The sequence below is a fragment of the Humulus lupulus genome, chromosome 1, assembly GCF_963169125.1.
Source record: "Humulus lupulus chromosome 1, drHumLupu1.1, whole genome shotgun sequence".
NCBI lineage: Eukaryota > Viridiplantae > Streptophyta > Magnoliopsida > Rosales > Cannabaceae > Humulus > Humulus lupulus.
In genome coordinates, this window is record NC_084793.1 from 45,521,710 (window position 1) to 45,545,913 (window position 24,204).

Consider the following 24,204-nt stretch of genomic DNA (forward strand, 5'->3'; position numbering starts at 1 on the left):
GTGTCTCTCGCGGTGATCATTGAGTACATCTCTCATGTCCTCTTCTCTTCTTCGCTGCTCACTACCACCGAGCCGGTTGAAGACATTATTTTGTCTGGGCTGCCCCCCAACGTCCTGTCTATTTGGTTGGTCATCTTGAGGTACTTGGCTCCTGCTTTTACCTCTTTCTCCATTCCTCCCACCGGCATTTCCCTTGCTTGAGTCAGCCTCATTGTACCTGTGGCCATCTCTAAACCTTGACTGGCTATGGTGAGATTGACTGTTCCCTCGATGCCCGTTTCTGGCTGAACCATCCCGAGCGTTAGAGGGTGGTCTGTGCTGGTCGTGGTGTCCCCATTGCACCATCGTGCCGTGGGGGGCCCCGGACCGCAGAGCCTAACTCTGAGTCTCTCCTGTGGCCAGGAGGGTACTGACCTCTGTTCGGTAGGTTCAGCCCATCATCCCTATGGCGTCTAGGGCTGCGAGGCTTATGCTCGGCCCTATTCTGCCTCTGTTGCGAGGGATTACCCCGAGCAGCTTGGGATGGTGGCTGCGCCTCAGGATCCTGTGGGACATCGTCATGGGGCATCTGAGGCTGCTCGGGCCTTTGCGGACTCGAAGGCTGAACCGGTGGGCTCGGATTAGGACCCCTCTGGGGTGGCCCATTCACCGGTTGGTCAGGCTGCGAGGCAGGTGCAGTCTGATTTCTGGCCAATAGCAAGGCTGCTTCAAGGGCTGCCATGGCTTCGCTCTGGCGGCGGTCAACCTCCGCCTGCCTTTCGCTCAATTCCGCGCGCTGCCGTTCAATCTCCTGCTGCTGCCGCGCCATAACTTCAGCGGCAGTCTCCTGACTGGCTCTCAGATTAGCCAGCTCTTCCTGCAACGCGCCCAGAGTACTCTTCAGCGTTGCATCATCCATTTCCTCCTCTTCAAAGTCCAGTTTTGGCTCATCCTCCACCATGCTCGTAGGAGGAGGAGGAGGTGGCGGGTTTGACGGTGCAGCGGCGGCCGCCTGTCCAATTTTTGCCATTAGTTTTCTTAACAGCGATAAATCAATCTCTCAATGAAAGCACCAGAATGTTGACCCAAGATTTGGCCAACTGACACGGAGTCAAAATGTGATTGATGTGAATGAATGTATAGAGAAGAACGTATGGCAAAAACAGTAAATCACACAAGAATTTTTATAGTGGTTCGGCCCCAGGATCTGGTAATGACCTACGTCCACTTAGACTGATTATTGATATAAGAATCAGAAGAGTGATCAAAGAACTAGGGTTCAATGAGTTTCACTAACCTCTGAAGAACAATACAAGTTTTCTAGGAGAATTACTATAGTTTCGAATGATTCAAAAGCCAAAAAGTCCCTCCCTTGAGCTATCTCTTGCTATTTATAGGCTCAAGGGGGGTTACAAAAGATTGTTATAGATATTCTCCCCTGAATAATCGGGTACTCAGGAGATTGTATGAGATAAATTCGGGGTTCATAAAGATCTTCCCATAAATGTTGCCTTGTACACGGAACCATCGACCAGACTGGTCGCGGGTAAGACGGGCTTACCCTGCTTCTACTGTGCCTTCTGGTCGATACTCTAGCAGACGCTTCCAGGTGTCAGCCACGTGTCCAGGGATTACTTGCCACGTCATCAATGCTAATTTATTGGATAACAGACATGCATGGCTATTATGATGCATGTTGGTTGATTATTGAGTATGACATGCATGACTATTTTTGGTGCATGTTGGATTGCTGGATATATTGCATATGATGCATGAGAAACATGTGATTGGTACATGCTTGTATACTGAGTATGATATCGTTCAGAGCTTGAGCCTCTGTGTTTATGCATGGTCCTAATTGTACTAATACCTGTTTAGTAAGCATGCTGAATACCTTGTTTATGGATATGGAACATGTGATATATGATTGGTGGCATGACTTACTTGTGTATGACACTGACTAGTCAGGGACCGACTCTAAAGTCAAGAATCACGCATTGAATGACTCTATGGCATTAATGCTAGACCGACCCTAAGGTCGATGAACACGCATTGAATAGCTCCATGGCATTAATGCGGGACCGACCCTAAGGTCGAAGAACTTATAAGCGCTTGCCTGGTCTATGACCAGATGTTTATAGCCAAGATATATGACCCCGGTGACTGTTTGTCACATGGCTAGGGGACGCTGTCCATAGCACAACTCTAGAGTCGGGAGGAAGGTTATGTTGGTGACCATTCACCGTGCACCTGTCCTGATCAAACTTATGAAAGAATCACTTATCAGTTAAGCCCTGGTAACCCTATCGTCACATGGCTAGAGGGGAGCTATGCTCATTATTGTGACTTTTGGCTATTGTCACCTATTTGCTTGGACTGATAGTCCTGAACGGTTATTATGATCGTTGTTGATATTATATCATGCTTTATTGTGTTTTCTTGCTGGGCTTTGGCTCACGGGTGCTACGTGGTGCAGGTAAAGGCAAGAGGAAGCTGGACCATCCTTGAGTTGAAGAGCTTAGGTGATGATGTGTACATATGCAGCTGCTCGTCCACCACGGCCGAGGTTTAAAGTGGAACTAGGGTTGAACCCTGTTTTGCCGCTTAGAACGGCCTGTTGTAAATATTTTCTGTAATAAACTCTGAAATTATATTTTCGGGATCCCAATGTATATATTAAACGTTCTAGTGAAACGTTACATCCTAGCCAAGGTTTTTAATCCCTAAACCACTAATCATACTTAGTTCACGATTTTGGCCAAATGACTCGATTAGCGAGTTTAGCACTGTTTACAAGGCACACCGTAACGGTCCCAAGAGTTGGGGCGTTACATTTATTTTTATTATTTTATTGGGAATATGAATATGTATCTTTCAAATGAATAAGTCGTTCTAATTAAACATGTAATGTTTTGTTATATAAATATTGAAATTCAAATGTTCCCATATTTTCAAAATTATATGTAAAAATTGTAAATAAAATTTGGATTATTAGTATATAATAGGATTTAATACATGCTGAAATTTGTGTAACAAATATAAAAATGATTTTTTTTAAACTATCTCAAATCGACACATTGGACAAAATTTACTAGTTTGTAGCCACTGAACAATACATTTTTCATGATATGTGTGTGTGCAAGGTAACTTTGTAGCTTCCAAACCAACATGAACATTCTCAAAGTAAATAGAACATACAATTTGATCATCTTTAATCAAAACTCTCTCCAATCTTTCAATGGATTGCTCGCTTGCCGCCACGAAATTAATAGTCATATTATCCATATACTCCTCACTATCAACGTCACCATCAATGCCAGAATCGTGTTGTGGAGGAAGATCATTAACAAAAACATGAACATCCACTTTTACACAGAAATTAAAATCCTCTTCGTTCCACATCTTTCGAGCGTAATCAATAATTTTATCCGAAAGAAAAAATATAGAAGGATGGAGATAAGCCTCACCTAGCATCTCGTCAATGATAACTTTGGCATGGTTATTTTCATTGGCCATCAACGTTTGTCTTGAAAGAAATACAATAGTATCGCAACAAACAGAGTCTTCCATGCCGTTATCGACCATCCAATTTGTAAAATTTGGTTCGCTACTAGTTAGTGGATGTCGTGAAAATTTTGCGAAGAGGTGAATAACAAAGAAAGAATCAGAACCTTCACCTAGTCTGATGGTGTTATCAATATCACCTGTTACTATTTGGTAGTATGGATCACCTATAATTTCGGGAGGAGCCATAATCCGGGACTAGAATGGTTACTTTTCCGTTAAAACTCTAAGCAAAAGATGAGATAAGAGGAGGAAATCTATAAAATATATAGAATCAACTTGTGTGTTCACATAAAATAGAGAGAATAAAAGACATCAATGAAGTTGTTGTGTTTTAAAAAAAATATTATAGGTACAATTAATAACATTTGTTGAAATATGTTACATGATAAAAACATAGGGAAGATAAATAGTGGTCACTTGGTGAGATGGATAAGCTACCAATCTTAATTTCCATTAACATGGTTTTTTTTTTTTTATTTAAGAAAGGTAACCGAATTTTTTTTAATTTATTTATTTTATTATTAAATTTAAATTAATATTATATTTTGGTTGTTTCATTAAATTCTCAAAATTTATTTAGTTTTTAAGAAAAATTCATTAAATTTTTTAATATCTTCCAATCATAAAATTAGAAAGATTTATCTTATCAAATTTGTACTTAATTTTAATTTTTTTAAATTCATTTATTTAAAAAATTATGGTAATTGTGTTAAATTGCATAAATTATTATTGTTATTTTTTTTTCTGTTTTTTAAAATAAAAGGCCAACCGTACGTGTACATGCACAAAAAATTTAGTTTTCGTTGAGAGTAATTAATCTATGGTTAGTTTCATTTTTTAGGGAATCTTGGATTGAAATTTTGATATTCATATAATATCATAGAGTCTCTGATAGTTGTACAATATATTTTCAGTTGATACAATTGAGAATTTAGAAGGGGATCCGATCTTGAAAAATTATTACTAGATAACATTGCACTAAGCAGACCTAATTATGACATAATGAACCGTTAGGGTCTGATATAGTTGTCATGCTGAGTAAGATAGAGTAGTGAATTTAGAAGGAGATCCGATCCCCAAAAATACTACTAGATAACATTGCATTAAGATATAGTAGAGAATTTAGAAGGGGATCCGATCCCGAAAAATTATTACTAGATAACATTGCACTAAGCAGACCTAATTATGACATAATGAACCGTTCCAACGTACACTAGTAAACCAATACTACCGCTAGGGTCTGATATAGTTGTCATGCTGACTAAGATAGAGTAGTGAATTTAGAAGGGGATCCGATCCCGGAAAATACTACTAGATAACATTGCACTAAGATATAGTAGAGAATTTAGAAGGGGGTCCGATCCCGAAAAATTATTACTAGATAACATTGCACTAAGCAGACCTAATTATGACATAATGAACCGTTCGAACGTACACTAGTAAACCAATACTACCGCTAGGGTCTGATATAGTTGTCATGCTGAGTAAGATAGAGTAGTGAATTTAGAAGGGGATCCGATCCCGAAAAATACTACTAGATAACATTGCACTAAGATATAGTAGTGAATTTAGAATGGCATCTGATCCCGAAAAATTATTACTAGATAACATTGCACTAAGCAGACCTAATTATGACATAATGAATCGTTCCAACGTACACTAGTAAACCAATACTACCGCTAGGGTCTGATATAGTTGTCATGCTGAGTAAGATAGAGTAGTGAATTTAGAAGGGGATTCGATCCCCAAAAATACTACTAGATAGCATTGCACTAAGATATAGTAGAGAATTTAGAAGGGGATATGATCCCGAAAAATTATTACTAGATAACATTGCACTAAGCAGACCTAATTATGACATAATGAACCGTTCCAACGTACACTAGTAAACCAATACTACCGCTAGGGTCTGATATAGTTGTCATGCTGACTAAGATAGAGTAGTGAATTTAGAAGGGGATCCGATCCCGGAAAATACTACTAGATAACATTGCACTAAGATATAGTAGAGAATTTAGAAGGGGGTCTGATCCCGAAAAATTATTACTAGATAACATTGCACTAAGCAGACCTAATTATGACATAATGAACCGTTCGAACGTACACTAGTAAACCAATACTACCGCTAGGGTCTGATATAGTTGTCATGCTGAGTAAGATAGAGTAGTGAATTTAGAAGGGGATCCGATCCCGAAAAATACTACTAGATAACATTGCACTAAGATATAGTAGTGAATTTAGAATGGCATCTGATCCCGAAAAATTATTACTAGATAACATTGCACTAAGCAGACCTAATTATGACATAATGAATCGTTCCAACGTACACTAGTAAACCAATACTACCGCTAGGGTCTGATATAGTTGTCATGCTGAGTAAGATAGAGTAGTGAATTTAGAAGGGGATTCGATCCCCAAAAATACTACTAGATAGCATTGCACTAAGATATAGTAGAGAATTTAGAAGGGGATCTGATCCCGAAAAATTATTACTAGATAACATTGCACTAAGCAGACCTAATTATGACATAATGAACCGTTCCAACGTACATTAGTAAACCAATACTACCGCTAGGGTCTGATATAGTTGTCATGCTGACTAAGATAGAGTAGTGAATTTAGAAGGAGATCCGATCCCGGAAAATATTACTAGATAACATTGCACTAAGATATAGTAGTGAATTTAGAATGGCATCCAATCCCGAAAAATTATGACTAGATAACATTGCACTAAGCAGGCCTAATTATGACATAATGAACCGTTCCAACGTACACTAGTCACCGAGATAACCTATACTATATGTAATAATATACAGTGCATTATATTTTTTTCAACTTTTGTGCTTACATTTTTCTAATTTGTTTTATTTTTCATATTTTAAACAATACATATAAATAATTTTTTTTGAGAAAAAGTGTTAGAAATGAATATAAAATTATTTTTTTGTTTAATTAATGGAGTGTCTTTATATATTATTGGAGTGCAAATATAATGTCCAAAATATATAAATATATATTTTTTATTTTGAAACAACAAACAATTTTTTATTTTAAAATTTTCATTTAAGGTTTTTTTAATTCTAATTTCGTTTTGTATTATTAAAATAATTCTCATTATTAATAAAATCAAATCAATACTATAACTTAATGATTTATTAAATTCTCGAATTTTTTTTTAGTTTAGGATAAGAATTAATTAAATTTGTAAATATCTACCAATAATAAAATTATACAGTTTCATCTTATCAAATTTTCATTTAATTTTATTTTTTAAAATTCATTAAATCAAAAAATTGTGGTAGTTGTATTAAGTGTCTTAAATTATTAATGCTATTTTCTATTTATTTTTTTAATGCATTTAATTGGTCAAATTTGTAATTAAAATTATAGTGGCTGAAATTAATGGGTGATTTTTATTAAAAATTTAATATTAAATTATAAAAATTGGTAGTAGCCGAAATTAATTGATAAATGATTCAAAAAGACAATATTAAATTAAATATTGCTACATGATTACTAATTACATTTGGGAAGTAACAACATATATTAATTATTTTTTCATTGAATTAAGAAAGTGTGGTTCTTGCATTAAATGACATAGTTTAATATTGTTATTATTTTTCGGTTTTTGAAAAAAAATTTTGTTTATTTTAATGCATTTAATTGGTCAAATTTGTAATTAAAATTATAGTGGCTGAAATTAATGGGTGATTTTTATTAAAAATTTAATATTAAATTATAAAAATTGGTAGTAGCCGAAATTTATTGATAAATGATTCAAAAAGACAATATTAAATTAAATGTTGCTACATGATTACTAATTACATTTGGGAAGTAACAACATATTAATTATTTATTCATTAAATTAAGAAAGTGTGGTTCTTGTATTAAATGACATATTTTAAAATTGTTCTTATTTTTTCGGTTTTTTTTTTTGTTAAATGCATTTAATTTGTGAAATTGATTATTAAAATATAGGTGGCCGAAATTAATGGGTCTCTTTTATAAAATAGAAATAATATTTAATTAATGTGAATGCATGATTAGTGTTTACATTGGGAAGTTACAACATATTAATTATTTATTCTTTCAATAATATTTTATTTTTTATTTTAAAGAAATCTAAAATATTTTATTAAGAATGTGAAAGGTTGCATTGTTTCTTCATAACACACATTATAAATATATTCCCATACAACCCAAACCGATTGTCCTATTTTTTTTAAAAAAAAAATCAAGTTTTACAAACATTCAACTACCATGTCTATCATCAACATATCAGATTCAACCTATTCAAAGAATGAAGATAACTCTTCACCCTTTGATTCTAAAGATGATGAAGTAAATTCTCCATTGAAGAAGATCAAGGTTGAGAAGTTTGACAATGATGCAAAGTCTCAATTGAAGAATATCAAGACTGAGAAGTTTAGCGGTGGTGAGAAAGATGTGAATCCACTTGATGCTCAACTAGAGTACAATCCAAATGTAATATATTTCGATATTATGTTCCAAAAATTTAATGAAAATATCAGTCGTCTACTTAAATTGAAGAACAACATGGATGAATTTGTTCGAGAGATGACAAGATGCACTTTTGCGATGCAAACTCTGCATGAATCAGTGGCCAACTATTTTGATGCAGAGAGGAAAAAGAACGAGGCGTGGGATAAATATTTGAAGGAGAAGGAGAAGAAGATGACAAAGAAGAATAACAATTTCTAAAATGCTTCAAGTGTTTTTTTTTTTGTTTTTTTTTTAAATTTATTATTTCTATGTGTTTCCTTAGGTCTTACTATAATATTTTTATTCTATTATGTTATAATTTTTTTTATGGACATTTTCTTAAAAGGATTTGTTATGAAAAGAAACTTTTATTTTTTTTTTAGTCTTCAGATAAAATCTTATTATTATTTATTTATTAATATTGTTAATAATTTTGTTGGAGTAAAATTATCCAAATTTTTTTTAAATTAATGCCGAAATTGTATATTAATTTTCGGTTTTCAATGCAAAATTTTAATTAAAAATTAACAATTTACCATTAAGCAATCTCTAAATTAATGGATATTATAAATTACCTAACCAATTATATTAAATGAATAAGATTCCTTATTGGGAAATATAGGACTAATAAATAAATATCTAATTTCAAAACAGCATAATTTGATTTTCCCAAGAGAATACAAAGAGATGTTTCTTTTAAAAAATCAAAATAGTTTTTTAATGCTAGCCGAATTTTATTTTTTTTAATTAGTGCATGCCGAAAATAATGATTTAAAAAAAAGTTTCAATTAAAAATATATTTTCTAGGTAAAGAATATCAATAGTTATTAGTTATGATGTAATCTTATCAATAAATGCTCATTTATTGATAATAGAAAATTTGAAAAGTTGTATTGTTTTGTAGTTTATGGAAAAAATAAAATTAACTAAGTTAACATTTTTTTGGGAAAAAATGAAGAGTTGTATTGATTCATTTTACCTATAATCAAAGTAGTTTGGCATAAATCAAAGTTGTTTTTTCTTTTTAAATTTGTATTTTATACTGCAATATGGAAATATTTATTTCTTATTTTTGTTTTGATGTTCTATTATTGTTAGAAAAACCAATAGTGATCCATTATTTTAGGGTACATAAAAAATCATCAATTAGTTGTGATTTCCAATATAAGATTTAAATAATAAAATCTCAAATTTGAAATACTAATTTCAAAATTAAAATTTAATACATTAAAGAAATTAAAAAAATATATTTCAATTAGTTCATTGGAAATTACATATACTTGCACCAAATAATAGTTAAAATGCTACATTGGAAATTAAACAAACTTATTTCGATCAACAATATAAAAATACAAAAGTAAACCAAATTACTACTCCACATCTCCCTATTTATTGATTACATTGCTACTATCAATGATATCTTGACTATGGTCTTCAGATATTTGAGATGCTTCACATAGTTGCTGTACAAAACAATAAATAAATAAAATTAGATAAACATATACCAACCAGATAATGTTTCATATTATAAAAATTTGAAATTAATTAAGATATACCAACCAGACGACGACGAAGTTGATGGATAATATTATTTGAACCATTTAACCTATCTCTAGATTCAAGGATCTTTGTAACCAAAATATTTTGCAAACCAACAACCATTGTGAGCAAAGCATTTACTTTTGCCACCCCAACCTGTAAAAAATAAACTAATATAAAATTTCAAAAATAATTAAAATAATAATAATAAAAAATAATAATACATACACATTTTACATGGTCTGGAATTTGAAGGTTCCCTTTGTTTACATCTGATGGTATATTAATGGTCATTGCATCACCATCTTCATCAGGTATGACAAAACTCCATGGTGGGATAGGAACATCACGGTCTACCTCATCTACACATACATGGTTTTCGTATTCCTAATTTTAAATAGAAAAAATATTTTAGAAAAATATAATCGAAGTGTTCTAACATAAACATAAAATGAGATCTCAATCATAGACACATATATAGATATGAAGATATTACCTTACAAAAAGAACAATAAGATTCACTATGAAGACAACGCCGAGTTCTACTTTCGAACATTGAAGAGGACGACTCCAAACTTTTCATACGAGATCTATACCGACGAGAGCGATCTAAAAGCAATTTTGACCTGATTCGATTAGGAGACAATGAGTTATCATAAACAATTTGTCTCTTCTTTCCAACTCTTCCTTCTAAATCCGTAGATCTACTTCTTTTATTCTTCATCCCCTTCCCCTCTACTCCCATGCGTTTTCTCTCTCTCCCTTTCTATTTTTTCCTCACACGTTTTTTTTTCTTCTTTCTCTCCTTCACATGCTCACGAAAATCATGGTAAAATTCTGGTTTTTTTTATGTTTATTTTTTTACTTTGAATGAAGAAGAAGAAGAAGAAGAAGAAGAAGAACATGAACAAGAACAAGAACAAGAAGAAGAAGAAGAATAGGGAGTTTAAGAAATGAGTGTGCATTTATTATGAAACCCTAATTTTTAAAATTTTAAATTAATTCAAAACTTGAAAAGAGAGCTTACCTCTTATTGGTTGGAATCACCATTCCTAATGACAAAAAAAAAAAGCCAATTTCAAAATTAATGCAAAAAAAAGAAAAGAATCTATGCCAAAAAAAAAAGAATCTTTACTTGTTGGTAACTTGATGTACCAAGTCACCTACATGCCATGTCAGCATATTTGCACATTTATCTAGGTACCCATGTGTGGGTAATAACCATTGAGAACTTTTCCATATATGTATATGTTTTATGTTGTAGTCACTTGGGAAATATAGTTGCTTAGATAACAAATGAATCCCAAGATTTTTATCATTATCGTAGATTAGAGTTATGATTAAACCTACCTTGATTAGTAGACAGAGGACTTAGATGGTTTATCATATAGTATTTTGTGATCTAACCTACCTTGATTAGTAGACATAGGACCTAGATGGTTTTATCACATACTACAGTAATGAGTTAATGACCATTAATATTGTAGTCCTATGTTTATATGATATACATCTTTACGTCATATGTTTTTAGTCTTATGATTTATGATATGTTTTAGTTAGGGGTGTACACGATTTGGTTTGGTGCGATTTAGAATAATTTTAAAACCAAACTGCTCATGCGGTTTTTTCAAAATAAAAAACCAAAACAAACCATTAAAATTAAAAAACCAAACCAAACCATAAATAAACGGTTTGGTGCGGTTTGGTTTGGTTTTAACCATATAACCAAATTATTAAAATTTAAAACTTTTTTATTATAAAATAATTAACTAAATAATTGTATTTAAATAATAATAATTTTAGCTTTACTTTTAAGACCATAAAAGTCTACAAGAAGATTATTGTTTTTGTTGTTGTAAGTTTAAGTATTTTGAATCATTTTATAGAAGTGAGAAAAAGAAATGTTTACTTTCTAAACAATGTGGGACTTTACATTTTTTATTTTTTTTATTTTAGAAACTTGTGCATGTATTAAATACTACTAAAAACATATTATAAACAATTAAATTGTTTGACTTGGATGGTTTGGTAGACTTTATATTAACTCAAGTGTAGGGGTTCAAACTTTTGAATTATCATTTCTAAAACTTATTTTTTTAGAAAAAATCACGGTTCGGTTCGGTTTAATTGGTTTTAAAAAATTAGAAACTGTGACCAAACCATTAAAGTTGAGCGATCCAATTAAACCAAACCATCGAAGAACGGTTTCATTGGTTACGGTTTTTGGCGGTTTGGTTCCAAACCGCGGTTTGCGGTTTATATGAACACCCCTAGTTTTAGTAGATTTTCTTTGTTGGACATTATGCTTATTCCTTTTTATTTTAGATGGTGTAGGAAAATAAAGCTTGGAAGGTGGGACAGATTCATGCCAGCTTTGGCATGTGTATTAAGAGAGGACTGAATGAATGGACTGAAGAGAAATATCATGGATGATATTTTGTTAAAAATCTTTTTAATTATGTATTTATGTTTTATTTCTGTATTTAGTATTTGAACAATTAATTAAAGGTTTTGGTTTTCTTTATGTAATAACAATAGGATCCCATATTTTGGATTTTCTAATAAAGTTTGATTATTTTATGTATGTATTCCAAAATAGTAGTTATGCTTATTAGTTTTTAATGGTCTGAGGTCTATAAGTTAGTCGGGTCATTACATTTTGTAACCCCCAAACACATTATTGGGGTTAAAATTATATTTCTAACATTCATTTCACTTATGATTTTAAGAAATTCGACTCAAAATTGTGTAACAACAAACCTACACAATAATGAACAATATTTGAAAGTTACAAATTTGTAACTGAATGTATAACATCAAATAAGTTACATATTTAGATATTCACATATATTTAAATATTGTAAATTTCTTTTATATGTTACAATATGTGACAATCTTTGTCACATTTATTTAATCTAAAACATTATATTATAAAATAATAAAATAATATAATAATATGTTTTCTCACTAAGAAAATTTATTTGCGTTTGCAAGAATCACCTCACTTATTCATGGGTTCTCCTATCTCTAGTCCCGCTTCAGACAGGCGATTCTGGAATACCCTCCATGGCCGCGAAGACGCGCTTCTTGAAGATCATAACTCCAAAGTCTCAACCGGGCAACTTCCCCCAAATCATGATCGAGCCCAAAAGGTGATTTTTTATTTTTTATTTTTAAATTAATGTGCTAAAATTGGATCGGATATATGGGTATTATTTTTTTCATTATTTTTAAAGTTTATTTGTGTAGAATGATCTAGATTCTGGACGTGCAAAGCGATTGAAAGATGGCACATTGCTTTTGATGAGAGGGTTTGACTCGGTTGCTCACACTCGGTCTCACCTATCTAACCATTTGGACAATGTTCTTCAGGTTGGGATTTAAATTTTGGTGGTGCCAGAAAATAAATCAATTTTAAGATGGGTTTTTTATTTTTAATTATTATTTCATCATATTTATTCAATTGAAGTTCAATCATGTATTTATAGGGAGCTAATGATGGCCTCAAGGAGAAGTTAAGTTAAACTTATGTGGACTTTTGTAACTTGGTAAATTCTTCTTTCCTCTTTCTATATGGAGCTAATGATCTAGCTAAACCACCCACCTTAACAGAACTATTCCACAGTAGCTTGGAGGAGTCAGCCAATAACAAGGAAGAACTTTTAGGAAAACAAGAGAATGAGTTAGGTCCCAACAAAGGATTGAAAAGAAAATACGAAACCAGCCATTGCTCAGAGAATCAGGAAGAGGAGCCAAAAGATGAAAAAGAGAAAGATCCGAAAGATGGAAAGCTGAATAAAGCCAAAAACGTTGGTCTTTTTTTCTCTTTATGTTCAAATGAGTGGCATTATAGACTATACCGGAGCTGAAATTGGTTGTTATTTGCTTTTTACTAAACAGCTAGCAGTTACCATGGCAACAAAAGCAGCTTCACTTGCGAGGGAAATGAGGTCAATAAAGTCAGATTTATGTTTCATGCAAGAGCGGTGCTTGCTGCTGGAGGAGGAGAACAGAAGGCTTAGAGATGGATTTGCCAAAGGGATAAGACCTGAAGAAGATGATCTGGTAAAATGATTACTTGTTGTTTGACAATAATAATTTGATTATGGTTGTGCAATGATTACTTAATGTTTGACAAAAATGGTGATGTGGGTTTGGTAGGTGAGACTTCAATTGGAGGCATTGCTAGCTGAAAAATCCAGATTGGCAAACGAAAATGCAAATCTGATAAGGGAAAACCAATGCCAGACTCAGCTTGTGGAATACCACCAACTGATCTCTGAAGATTTTTCTTCATATGAACAAGTTGTGCAGGGAATGTGCTTAGACTTCTCGTCTCCGCCACTGCCCATTCCAGAAGATCATGAGCAGCCTACTGATGAGGACCATGGTGACTCCGAATGCTTTCAAACACCTGCAGGTAAACATTTTGGCTTAGCCGCGGATCTCGACGAGTGTGTACCACACATTGAGGGGGCAGCAGTATAGTAAATGGGGTTGACATTTGAGTTATGAATGCTGTGCCTACCGGGGGCAGTAAGTAGCAGTTGATTAGCTGTAGCGGGTTGATCTTTTTGCAAAATTCTTTCATTCTGGGTTCGGAAATAAAGTTTCTTCTATATATTTTAAATGATAATAGACAATTGGGCCACTTTTCAATTCAAGTAATGATTCATATTATACTCCTCAACTCAAAGAAACAAGAAATCATCATTATTACAAAAGTTTCGAGCTCTAAGAATGGTTTGTATTCATTACAAGCTAAGAAATTTATCCCCAAAATAATATTCTCTTCTCAGAGACAAATAAACAAACACATTATCAACAATACCAAAATTACTCCCGAAGCGAGAATCACCGTCGATCTCCACCACCGCGTTCCTTCTCAACCAGTTGCTTCTGCTTCTCGACGAGTTTATCTATAGCCGACTGCACAGCATCACGGCCTCCGATGAGCAAACGGGTTACGATTTCAGGGTCCGTTTCGAAGCGGGCAAGCTCGAATTCCCTCCGGGCGTTCTCTCTAAGGACATCGCGCCACAGCACGCCCTTCGAGTCAGACCACATGAAAAATCGGGTAGTCCGGAGGATGTCTCGATAGAGACTCAGTGCCTCCCGGCGCGTGCTGGTCAATCTCCTTCGCCTCGCGAGCTCGTCTTCTTCGTTGTCGTGGAGGGATTTGTCTTTCTTCACTATGTGCCGGTCTAGGAGCTCCTCTACGGTGTCCGGTCCTTCGTGTAAAAGACGCCGGCTAAGCTTAGATACGACGTCGTTTCGGAGAATAAACTTTAAAGGGAGGCGTAGCTTCGTGTTCATATTTTCCAAAGCGGTTGGGGATCTTCGATCGATTTTGCAAAGAAGGATGACTGACTAAACTATTGTTGGTCAAGAGTCGTGTCGATCGTGGGCCCTGAGCCGTTCAGCTTCATGGATCGACCAGGTATATAACAAAGTGAAGTTTACATGAATATGGAAAATAGAATTCGGAAAATAGTTGATGAATTTCTATATTTATTGAAAAAAAAATACCATAACATATGGTGAATTTTGAAAAAAAAAAAATTAGAAAAAAAAATGAGAATTTCATAAAATATAAAAAATAGAATATTGTATTTTTATACAAAATTCTCTCATTCTCTTTCATCACCTCTTTTCTTCTTCCCTACTTGTTCTTTGTTCTCAGCTCTCCTCTAGAGACACTGCCTCTGCCTCTGCCGGCGACGCAGCCACCTACCCCACGATAATGATGCAGCTCCACCACCCTTTGGTTCTTCTTCTTCTTCTTTTTCTTCTTCTAGTTTTAATGTTATTCTTTTTGTTGTTCTTATTTTTCACATTTCATTTTGAATTGTAGATTTGGTTTTTTTTCCTTCGAGCCCTAACTATAACTGGTTATTGTCACGATTTGTTTATGTTTTTTTGTTCAAATTTGATTTTTTTTTCCAGACCTCTTTAACTAACCAGATATTATGTCAGCTGATTCTTTTTATTCATATTTGATTTTTTTTCCAGACCTAACTGTAACTAGTTACGATAACGATTAATTTAGATTTTTTTTTGTTTGGATCTGATTTTTCTTTCCCGGTCTAGATAAGTAACTGATCACCATCGCAACTATTTTTTTTTCATATTTGATTTTTTTTCAAACAGAACTATAACCAGTTACAATTATGACCAGTTTAGATTTTTTGTAGGATTTGATTTTTTTCCAGGTCTGGATAAGTAACCAGTCACCATCGCAACTGAGTCTTTTTTTTCATATTTTTTTTTACAAACCTAGCTGTAACTATTACCTTCATGATCAATTTAATTTATTTTTTTCATATCTATTTTTTTCTTTAGATTTGACTAAGTAACTAGTTACAAATCAGTTGGTATTTTGAGAGTGATACATTACTAAAAAAATCAAAATTAATTTTATAGTTGTAACCAATTACCACCATATCACTTAAAACATAAAAATGATTTTGATAGTGGTAACCGGTTACCACACATCACTTAAATAAATTTACAGTGATACTAAAAAAATTTACAGTGACATATCATTACTACCATATCAAATAAAATAAAAACAAAATTGTTTTGATAGTGATAACCGATTACTACAGATAAAATATTGAAGAAGATAATTTTGGGTTTTATGTCCTTAATAAAACTATATTTCTTATGTAACACTTTATTATTATCAATAAAAGAAGTAGTTGTAACCAGTTACCACCACATCACTTAAAACATAAAAATGATTTTGATATTGGTAATCGGTTACCACACATCACTAAAAAAAATTACAGTGGCATATCATTACTACCACGTCAAATAACAAAAACAAAATTGTTTTGATAGTGTAACCGGTTACTACAAATAAAATATTGAAGAAGATAATGTTGGGTTTTATGCTCTTAATAAAACCATATTTCTTATGTAACACGTTATTATTATCAATAAAAGAAGTAGAAATCATTTTGTTTATTCAATCGCATTGTTTACTTGTTTTATTACATGTTTATTCAATTAATTAATACAAACATTCATAAAATCTCGAACATATAAATAGTTACAATTATAGTGATTATGTCACAGTGGATTATAGTTGTAATTATATGTTTAAAAGAACGAGTCCTAAGATTAGATCAGTGCATTGGATTTTCACTAATTAGGAAATCTACGATATGATCAAATTACACATTCGGGGTATGATGTCTTGTCCAAGGCATTGACCAAGTAGATATGATCGGATGTATTTGGTTACATCGAACTAGGACCGATATTGATCATTGATTGATAAATAAGTATCGTTGTTATCAAATCTAATCAATGTCACAACGTTGACCATAGGTTAAGCCGATCTTAATTCTGAGTAATAATATTCTGCCAATTATATTATTTAAATATTTTGACTTGTTCGTTACTAGCTTACCCTAAGGTCTAGCCCATACTTACATCTTGGAGATTTAGTAACGTAATTGAGTGGGAGTATTATTTATGGATATGAAATCTATAACTTCTGTATGAGAAGTGAAAAGATGATTTTCTTAATTGCTTTGTTCAAAAGGTTAAATGATTGAGATCTCATTTCTGTGATTAAGTTCACGAAAATATCATTCATCGATAGAGGGGTAAAACGGTAATTTGCACCTAGCTCGTTAGTAAGTCATCGATAGAGGATTGACTAACTATAATGGTTATAACAATGGAAAACATATTTATGGTTTGGAAAATATGTTCTATGAATTCAAGAGTTCAATTCTGAGTCTATAGTGGAGTCACGAGGAATTAATAAGGTAGTGAAATTATTCGTAATAAATTCACGGTAACTTATTGGAGCTTGATCTCATGGATCCATGTTCCCCGCATCACCTTTAAGTAAATCATCTAGAATGTCTCAATTAATTGATTTAATTATCAATCAGGATTTTTTAAAGTTCACTAGGTCAATTTTGGAAAATTTACATAGATATGAGATTTAGAGAATAAAAGAGAATCTTTGGGTAAATTTATTAATATTGATAAATTAGTGTCAATATAAATAAATAAAATTAAATCAATTTTCAAATTATAATTAGTTAATTTGAATAAGGATTTAATTAATTAATTAAAAAATAAAAAATTAAATGTTTTGAATTTAGGCCCAATTGAGATTTAAATTCAAAATAAAGAGAATGAGCCCAAGTCAATTTGTGGGAGCCTAAGACTTTTATCTTTTTGTTTATTATTTTAAATTTAAATAAAGCTCATTAAATTGTCTATATAAAGAATATGATATATAGGGTTTTTCATAAGTCAGTCTCAGTTGATTCATTGGGTAAGTGAAAACCTAGACACTTTAATCTTTTCTTAGCCATTATCTCTTCTTCTCTTCTAGATCTCTATTTCATGTGTTAAGAACCAGCCCACACTAGTTCTAGGTTGATCAAAGGCTTGGTGATGAAGAATTTGTTGCTGATCTAGTTCAATCTGTTGATAACACTCTGCTACAGAAAGGAATCAAGGGTTAGAGAGATTGAAGGAATGATGTAATGCCCCAAAATCCCTAATAAGGTTTAGGACCTTGATTAGGAGGCCGAGAGGACCACAATTGATTTATCATGTTATTAAATGATTATATGCATGTTTAGGTGTATTAAATATGCATGTGAACCAATTTCTGATTAATTGGGGGATTTTCATATTTTGGCCATTACGGACATATTTGGCTTATATGTGATATGTGTGTGGTGCTTCATTATTATTTGGTTATGCTATGGTTACTCAACATGAGACGATCCTAGGAGGTAAGCTAGTGGAATAGTCACAACATGATTTATTCTTGACTCAGAGTGAGTCAATGGGTATTTAGTTCATTACCGGGTTATTGGGTAATGAGAATAAGTATTTGATGATAAATTGGGAGTCAGTAAGATCAGGGGGAAATTCTGGAGGTTTTGACTATTTTGCCCCCGGGGACGTTTTCGAGACCCCGAGCGTTAGGATTTGTTTGAGGCTACTTAAGCTTGAAGTAACCTGTTAAGAAATAAAAAGAACGTTCAGTAAGTTCTCTCTCCCTCAAAGTTCCATTTTTGTCACCCGATTGCATTTTCGAAGGAAACTTGAGTTCTAGGACTCGGATTCAAGTGAGGATCGAGGCATATCGATCCTAGGGAAGATTATAAGCTTTTTAGCCAGAGGATTTAGTTGGGAAACAACTCAATCGGAGGTAATCCAAGTTTTAAAGCTTTTAAGCTTGAATTGGATTTTGTGTTTTGATGAGTTTTTGAATGAATTGAGGCTTGGGTTTTGTTGATTTTGGATCATGGGGATGTTTGGGAACTTTGATTTTTGGATTTGGAGATGTTTGGATAAGTTTTTGGAAGGTTTTAAAATGGTAAAATCGAGGAAACATGGTTGGTTCGTGGATGGGCCGCGACCCAGGCTCGATGAAGAAGGTGGAGGTTGCTGAAAGGCCTAGGGGCCACGACGCTTGGTTAGTGGGGTCGCAGCGCTTGAGGCCATTTGTGGCCGAAATGATGTTTTGATCATGAGAATTCAAACCTTAGGCCTCAGGATCGTTCCTACTACTCGATTTAGTGGGATTCGATGTCCCGGAGGCTAGGTCTTGGTTCCGGGATTGGGTTGAACTCATTGGATCACCGTTTATGGTTGTGACTAGGTTATTGCTAGGGGCTTGGAATCAGGATCGTGCTTGTGGCTTGTTTATTGGTAACCTGTGCTTGGGCCAAAGGTAAGAAAACTGCACCCTATATATATGACATGCGTGGTTATTATTGAGGCATGTTGAGTGTTTAAATATGGACATTGATTGCATATTAAATGCTTATCAAATCTTGTTTAGTTGTGATGCACAAGAAACATGTGGTTAGGGCGTGCCATGAATGTTAAATATGGGATTGATCATTGCTTGAGTCTCTGTGTTTGTGCATGATCCTAATTATGCTAGCAATTGTTAAGTAAGCATGCTGAATGCCCTGTATTCGGATATTTGACATATGATATATGCCTGGTAGCATTGCTTACTTGTGTGTGGCACTGACTTACTAGTCAGAATCAGCAATGGTGTCAAAACTAGCTGTGAAGTTGTGACTTACTAGTCAAGTTTGACAGCAGTATTGAGCACTGATCGTATGTTACTGACTTAAGAGTCAGAAGCAACATAAGCGTCAAGAACGGAAAGCCAATGAAAGATTAGATCTAATCGACATCTGCATTGGATGACTTATCATGAGCATTAATGCCGGACCAACCTCAAGTTCGATGAAAACTAAAAGCGCTTGTCTAGTCTAAAGGCTAGTTATTTAGAGCCAGAGTCGAAAAGACTAAGGTGATCTACACGTCACATGGCTAGGAGGGTATGGGACCTCAGAGTGTGACTCATTAGTCACCTATACAGGGTGTGACTCACTAGTCACCCACACAGAGATAGACTCATTAGTCTTCTATACAGAATGTGATTCATTAGTCATCTATACACAGAGATAGACTCACTAGTCACCCACACAGAGATAGATTCATTAGTCTTCTATACAGAGTGTGACTCATTAGTCATCTATTCAGAAGCAGGACCCCATAAACATTTATTTGTACTTGCTTGCATGCATGAGTATGGTTATTACTGCTAGGCATGCCTATTATGACTTAGTGACATGTTATTACTTGTTCATGAGCATATTGAGTTTTCTTGCTGAGCTTCAGCTCACGGGTGCTATGTGGTGCAGGTAAAGGAAAAAGAAAGCTGGACCATCCTTGAGTTGGGGAGCTTAGGTGATGATGTGCACATATGCGACTGCTCGACCGCCACGGCCGAGGGTTTAAAGAGGAACTAGGGTTAAACCATATTTTGCCGCTTAGGTCGGCTGGTTGTCAATATTTTCTTGTAATAAACCTTTAAATTATATTTTTGGGATCCCAATTTATACAGTAGACGTTCTAATGAAACGTTGTATCTTAACCAAATTTTTTAATCCTAAACGCTAGTCATAGTTAGTTACACGATTATGGCCAAATGACTCGGTTAGCGAGTTTAGCACTGTTTAAATTGCACACCGTAACAGTCCCTGGAGTTTAGGGTGTTACAAAGGAGTTGTTCCAGTTCCTCTGCATATTCGTAAGTTTCTACATCTTTGTGTTTATCTTAATTTACGAATTAGATGTTCATATGTATGTCATGTTATTCTATGTTTCTATTATATGTTTGGAAAAATAATAGGAAGCATGCATCTAGATTTAAATTCCAAGATCCTACAATTGGCCTCAAAGCCTAGGTTGCCTAGATCTAGATGTTAAGAATGCATGATTATATGTGTTTGTTGACAATGATTAATTGGATGGTACATGAAATTTGATATGCATGTGTGTTGAATGTTTATGTATCATATTGCTAATTTAAGTTGTCTTATTTTTCATGCATTTTGGGATCTTAATTGATGTTTTTTTTTTTTGTAGTTGGCGGCTGTCATTTTTAATTATGAATGAAATGATATATATATATATACACACATATATGTAAACCTAACCTAACGCCAAATATATATATTTTTTGGCAGCCCCACGTTTGTATATATATAAAAAAATGATTAATTTTAATTTTTTTTTTGTTTTATACGGCTGAGATAAAAAAATATATTGTTTTTTTTAAAAGTAACCGTATATATGTTTATATATATTATATAAAAGTTAGTTAATATATTTTTTTATTTTTGTTGTGCTAAAGAAATATCTAAGTATCCAATTTTAAAATAATTGAGATATTTTCTTTAATGACAATTAAATTAATTTTATGTTTGATTAATTATATGATAAGTTTTAAATTGGGAAAAAAATTATGATAATTAATTAATTTTGATAACTCAATTAATTGTTTTAGATATTGATTGATTTATTTATTTTAGCAATTAATTAATTTATTTTGGTAATAAATGTAATGATGCATAAAGTTATGTAAAATGTCATATAGGTTTTCATGTTAGGCTTATCCAATTAATAAGAAAATTAACATATTTAGCATCATTATTAAGTTATTTTTTTGTAATTGGGCTTTAAATATAAGTGTAATGATGACCCATTTTTTGTTTTGAAAAATGTGAGAAAACTCAAATAAAACTTTCATAAAATGTTAGGTTTTATTTGGGCCCAATTGGACATGTAAATTTTAAATTCTTCTCTTGTGGGTGGTTCCACTTGTGAATGTCCATTTGCTTTGCATTACTAGATTGAGCTTAATCAATTGAATAACAATTAATAAAATAAAGGTTCAAAATCCTCTCTTTTTGGGCAATGTGTGGAAGTCAGGGAGCCTTAGTAGTGGGTTCGACATATTGAACCAGCTCTCCTCCATGCAAGCTCGAATTCTTAAGGCTCATTTATCTAAGTTGGACTTAATTGTATTAGGTTGTTCTTTTTAGTTTGACCTAATAATTAGTTAGAAACAAATTAATTTTAATTTTTGGATTAATTTTCAATGGCTATTTTTAGAATTAATGGAAAAATTATAAACTATGGTTTATTGATTATTTTAATAATTTGGCAAACCCAAGTTGGTAATTTTCAAAAGAATAAAATACTAAATCGAGAAAAATTAAATAATGAGTTTTTTAAATTTTAAATTCGATCTCCACCATTGATTTAACGAGGTTAGGGTTTAGTGGGGCCTAATGGTGCTTTGATTTCGTCTCCCTACGGAAGGTGTTCACTGGACTCTTAACATGGTTGAATTTCTTAGGATAGATGGTTATAGATGTACCTTCTATAGACTCCTCCCTACAATGACTATATGAATTAAGTCTATGATAATCAAAACCGTGGGTCGAACTCATAAAGTAAGAAATAATTTGTTTTCCTTACTTTGATTGAATGGATATGTTATTAATAAAAGTCTATGACGTTTTATTAATTAAGTTGTTTCTCTATTTGACTAAGTGAATATTTGTGAGTCTCTCCTATTGGGACACATAGGTTTATGGCTAGTTGAAAAACCTAAGAAATAGAAAGATCAGTTTTTAGAATCTACTTATCTATAAACATTGTTTATATATTATGCTATTTCGGAAACTTGTATGAATGAATGTTTGTCAAACAATGCGTTGATTTCTACCTTATTGAAAATTTAGCTCTATGGTCTCCAACCCCATTATCTTACTTCTATCCAAGGAGTTGTTAACCGGCGAGAACTTCATGAAATGGAAGTCTAATATCAACATAGTGTTGATCAGTGACAACTCAAAATTCGTGATGACTGAAATTGAACTTGACTTTCCCGTAGAGAACGCCTCGAAGGCCGTGAGGGAGAAGTATAATTGTTGGACTGCTGCCAACAACAAGGCCAAGGCCTACATGCTCGCCAGCATGTCAGAAACGCTAAGGACTAAGATGGAGAATGTCGAAACTGCTTACGACATCATGGAGCAACTCCAAGATATGTTTGGGCACAAGTCAGCACAAGCTAGTTTCGAGGCTACCAAGAAGTATGTGAATTGTAGGATGGCACCTGGCCAACATGTTTGTGATCATTTTATTAAGATGATGAACTACTTTCAAGAAGTTGAGTTGCATGGAGCAACAGTAGATGAGAAGACTCAAGTTGGAATCATTCTCAACAACCTTGCACCTAGTTTCCTTACGTTCACCACGAACTATTTTCTCAACAAGTTGGACTATGGAATGACTCAATTATTGAATGAGCTCCATATGTATGAAGGAATACATGGTGGACCGAGTAAAGGACCTGAGAAAAAGGCTGCTACTACCGGGGGTGCTCAGGGTGAGACTAACCTAGCCTCTTCATCGAAGAGCAAGAAGAGAAAGGCAAGGAAGGACAAAAAGAAGGCTAAGAAGCAAGCAGCTGGAAAGGCATCGGCAACTGAAAAGCTTGCTGGAGCAAAGCCAACTAGCAAGAAGGCTAAAGGACAATGTTTCCACTGCAAGGAGGAGGGGTATTGGAAGCGTAATTGCCCCGCCCTCAAGGCAACTGGAACCCAAGGTAATAATAATTTATTAGTCTTGGATGCATATGTTTTAGAGGATGATTCTTCTGTTTGGATAGTTGATTCAGGATCCACTAATCATGTGTGTACTTCTTTGCAGCTACTTAGCAACTGGAAAGTGGTGAAGGAGGGCGAGTTAAAGCTTCGAGTTGGAAATGGTGAATTCGTGGAGGTCAAAGAGAAAGGACAAGCCTGTTTAAATTTTGGAAATAAATTTATGTTTTTGGATGATGTTTATTTTATTCCAAACTTTAGTAGGAATTTAGTTTCAGTTTCTTTATTACATCAACAATGGTTTGTTGTTACTTTCACAAGTTTTAATATATCTATTTCATTTAATGGATGTGAATTGTGTGTTGGATGTATGGAAAATGGCTTGTATATTTTGTGACCTAATGAATCACTCGCGCTTAACAATGAATTGTTTGAGGTAGCTAATCCTTGGACCGCCAAACGACAAAATATCGATAATGATCAAATGACATACATTTGGCATCTTTGCATTGGTCATATTAACTATGATAGGATTAAAAGACTTACAAAGGCTGGGCCATTGAACGAACTCACAATGGGTGACTTACCTATCTGCGAATCTTGTCTGGAAGGAAAAATGACCAAGCGTCCATTATCTGCAAAAGGAGAA

The 24,204-nt window shown here is 33.5% G+C and overlaps 3 protein-coding genes across 6 annotated transcripts; 1 reads left to right on the plus strand and 2 right to left on the minus strand.

Annotated features, from left to right (window-relative positions):
- Positions 1 to 9,356: 9,356 nt before the first annotated feature.
- LOC133825071 (uncharacterized) lies at positions 9,357 to 10,458 on the minus strand. The gene is made up of 4 exons (XM_062258084.1): positions 10,085 to 10,458; positions 9,817 to 9,975; positions 9,610 to 9,744; positions 9,357 to 9,512 (listed from the first exon to the last, which is right to left on the minus strand). The coding sequence occupies exons 1-4, from the start codon at positions 10,331 to 10,333 to the stop codon at positions 9,435 to 9,437; spliced, it is 621 nt and encodes a 206-aa protein (XP_062114068.1). The 5' UTR covers positions 10,334 to 10,458; the 3' UTR covers positions 9,357 to 9,434.
- Positions 10,459 to 12,581: 2,123 nt separating this feature from the next.
- Positions 12,582 to 14,110, plus strand: LOC133791933 (uncharacterized). Of its 4 annotated transcripts, none has more exons than XM_062229844.1 (6): positions 12,582 to 12,740; positions 12,825 to 12,960; positions 13,077 to 13,136; positions 13,214 to 13,397; positions 13,489 to 13,653; positions 13,750 to 14,110. In XM_062229844.1, the coding sequence occupies exons 3-6, from the start codon at positions 13,117 to 13,119 to the stop codon at positions 14,074 to 14,076; spliced, it is 696 nt and encodes a 231-aa protein (XP_062085828.1). In that variant the 5' UTR covers positions 12,582 to 12,740; positions 12,825 to 12,960; positions 13,077 to 13,116; the 3' UTR covers positions 14,077 to 14,110. The 4 variants fall into 4 exon arrangements, with proteins under 4 accessions (XP_062085828.1, XP_062085824.1, XP_062085831.1 ...); XM_062229840.1 differs by having other exon boundaries at positions 12,838 to 12,960; XM_062229847.1 differs by having other exon boundaries at positions 12,848 to 12,960.
- A 130-nt stretch (positions 14,111 to 14,240) lies between these two features.
- Positions 14,241 to 15,065, minus strand: LOC133791947 (uncharacterized). The gene has a single exon (XM_062229858.1). It carries the CDS (start codon positions 14,902 to 14,904, stop codon positions 14,443 to 14,445), a length of 462 nt encoding a protein of 153 aa, XP_062085842.1. The 5' UTR covers positions 14,905 to 15,065; the 3' UTR covers positions 14,241 to 14,442.
- Between the last annotated feature and the right edge of the window lie 9,139 nt (positions 15,066 to 24,204).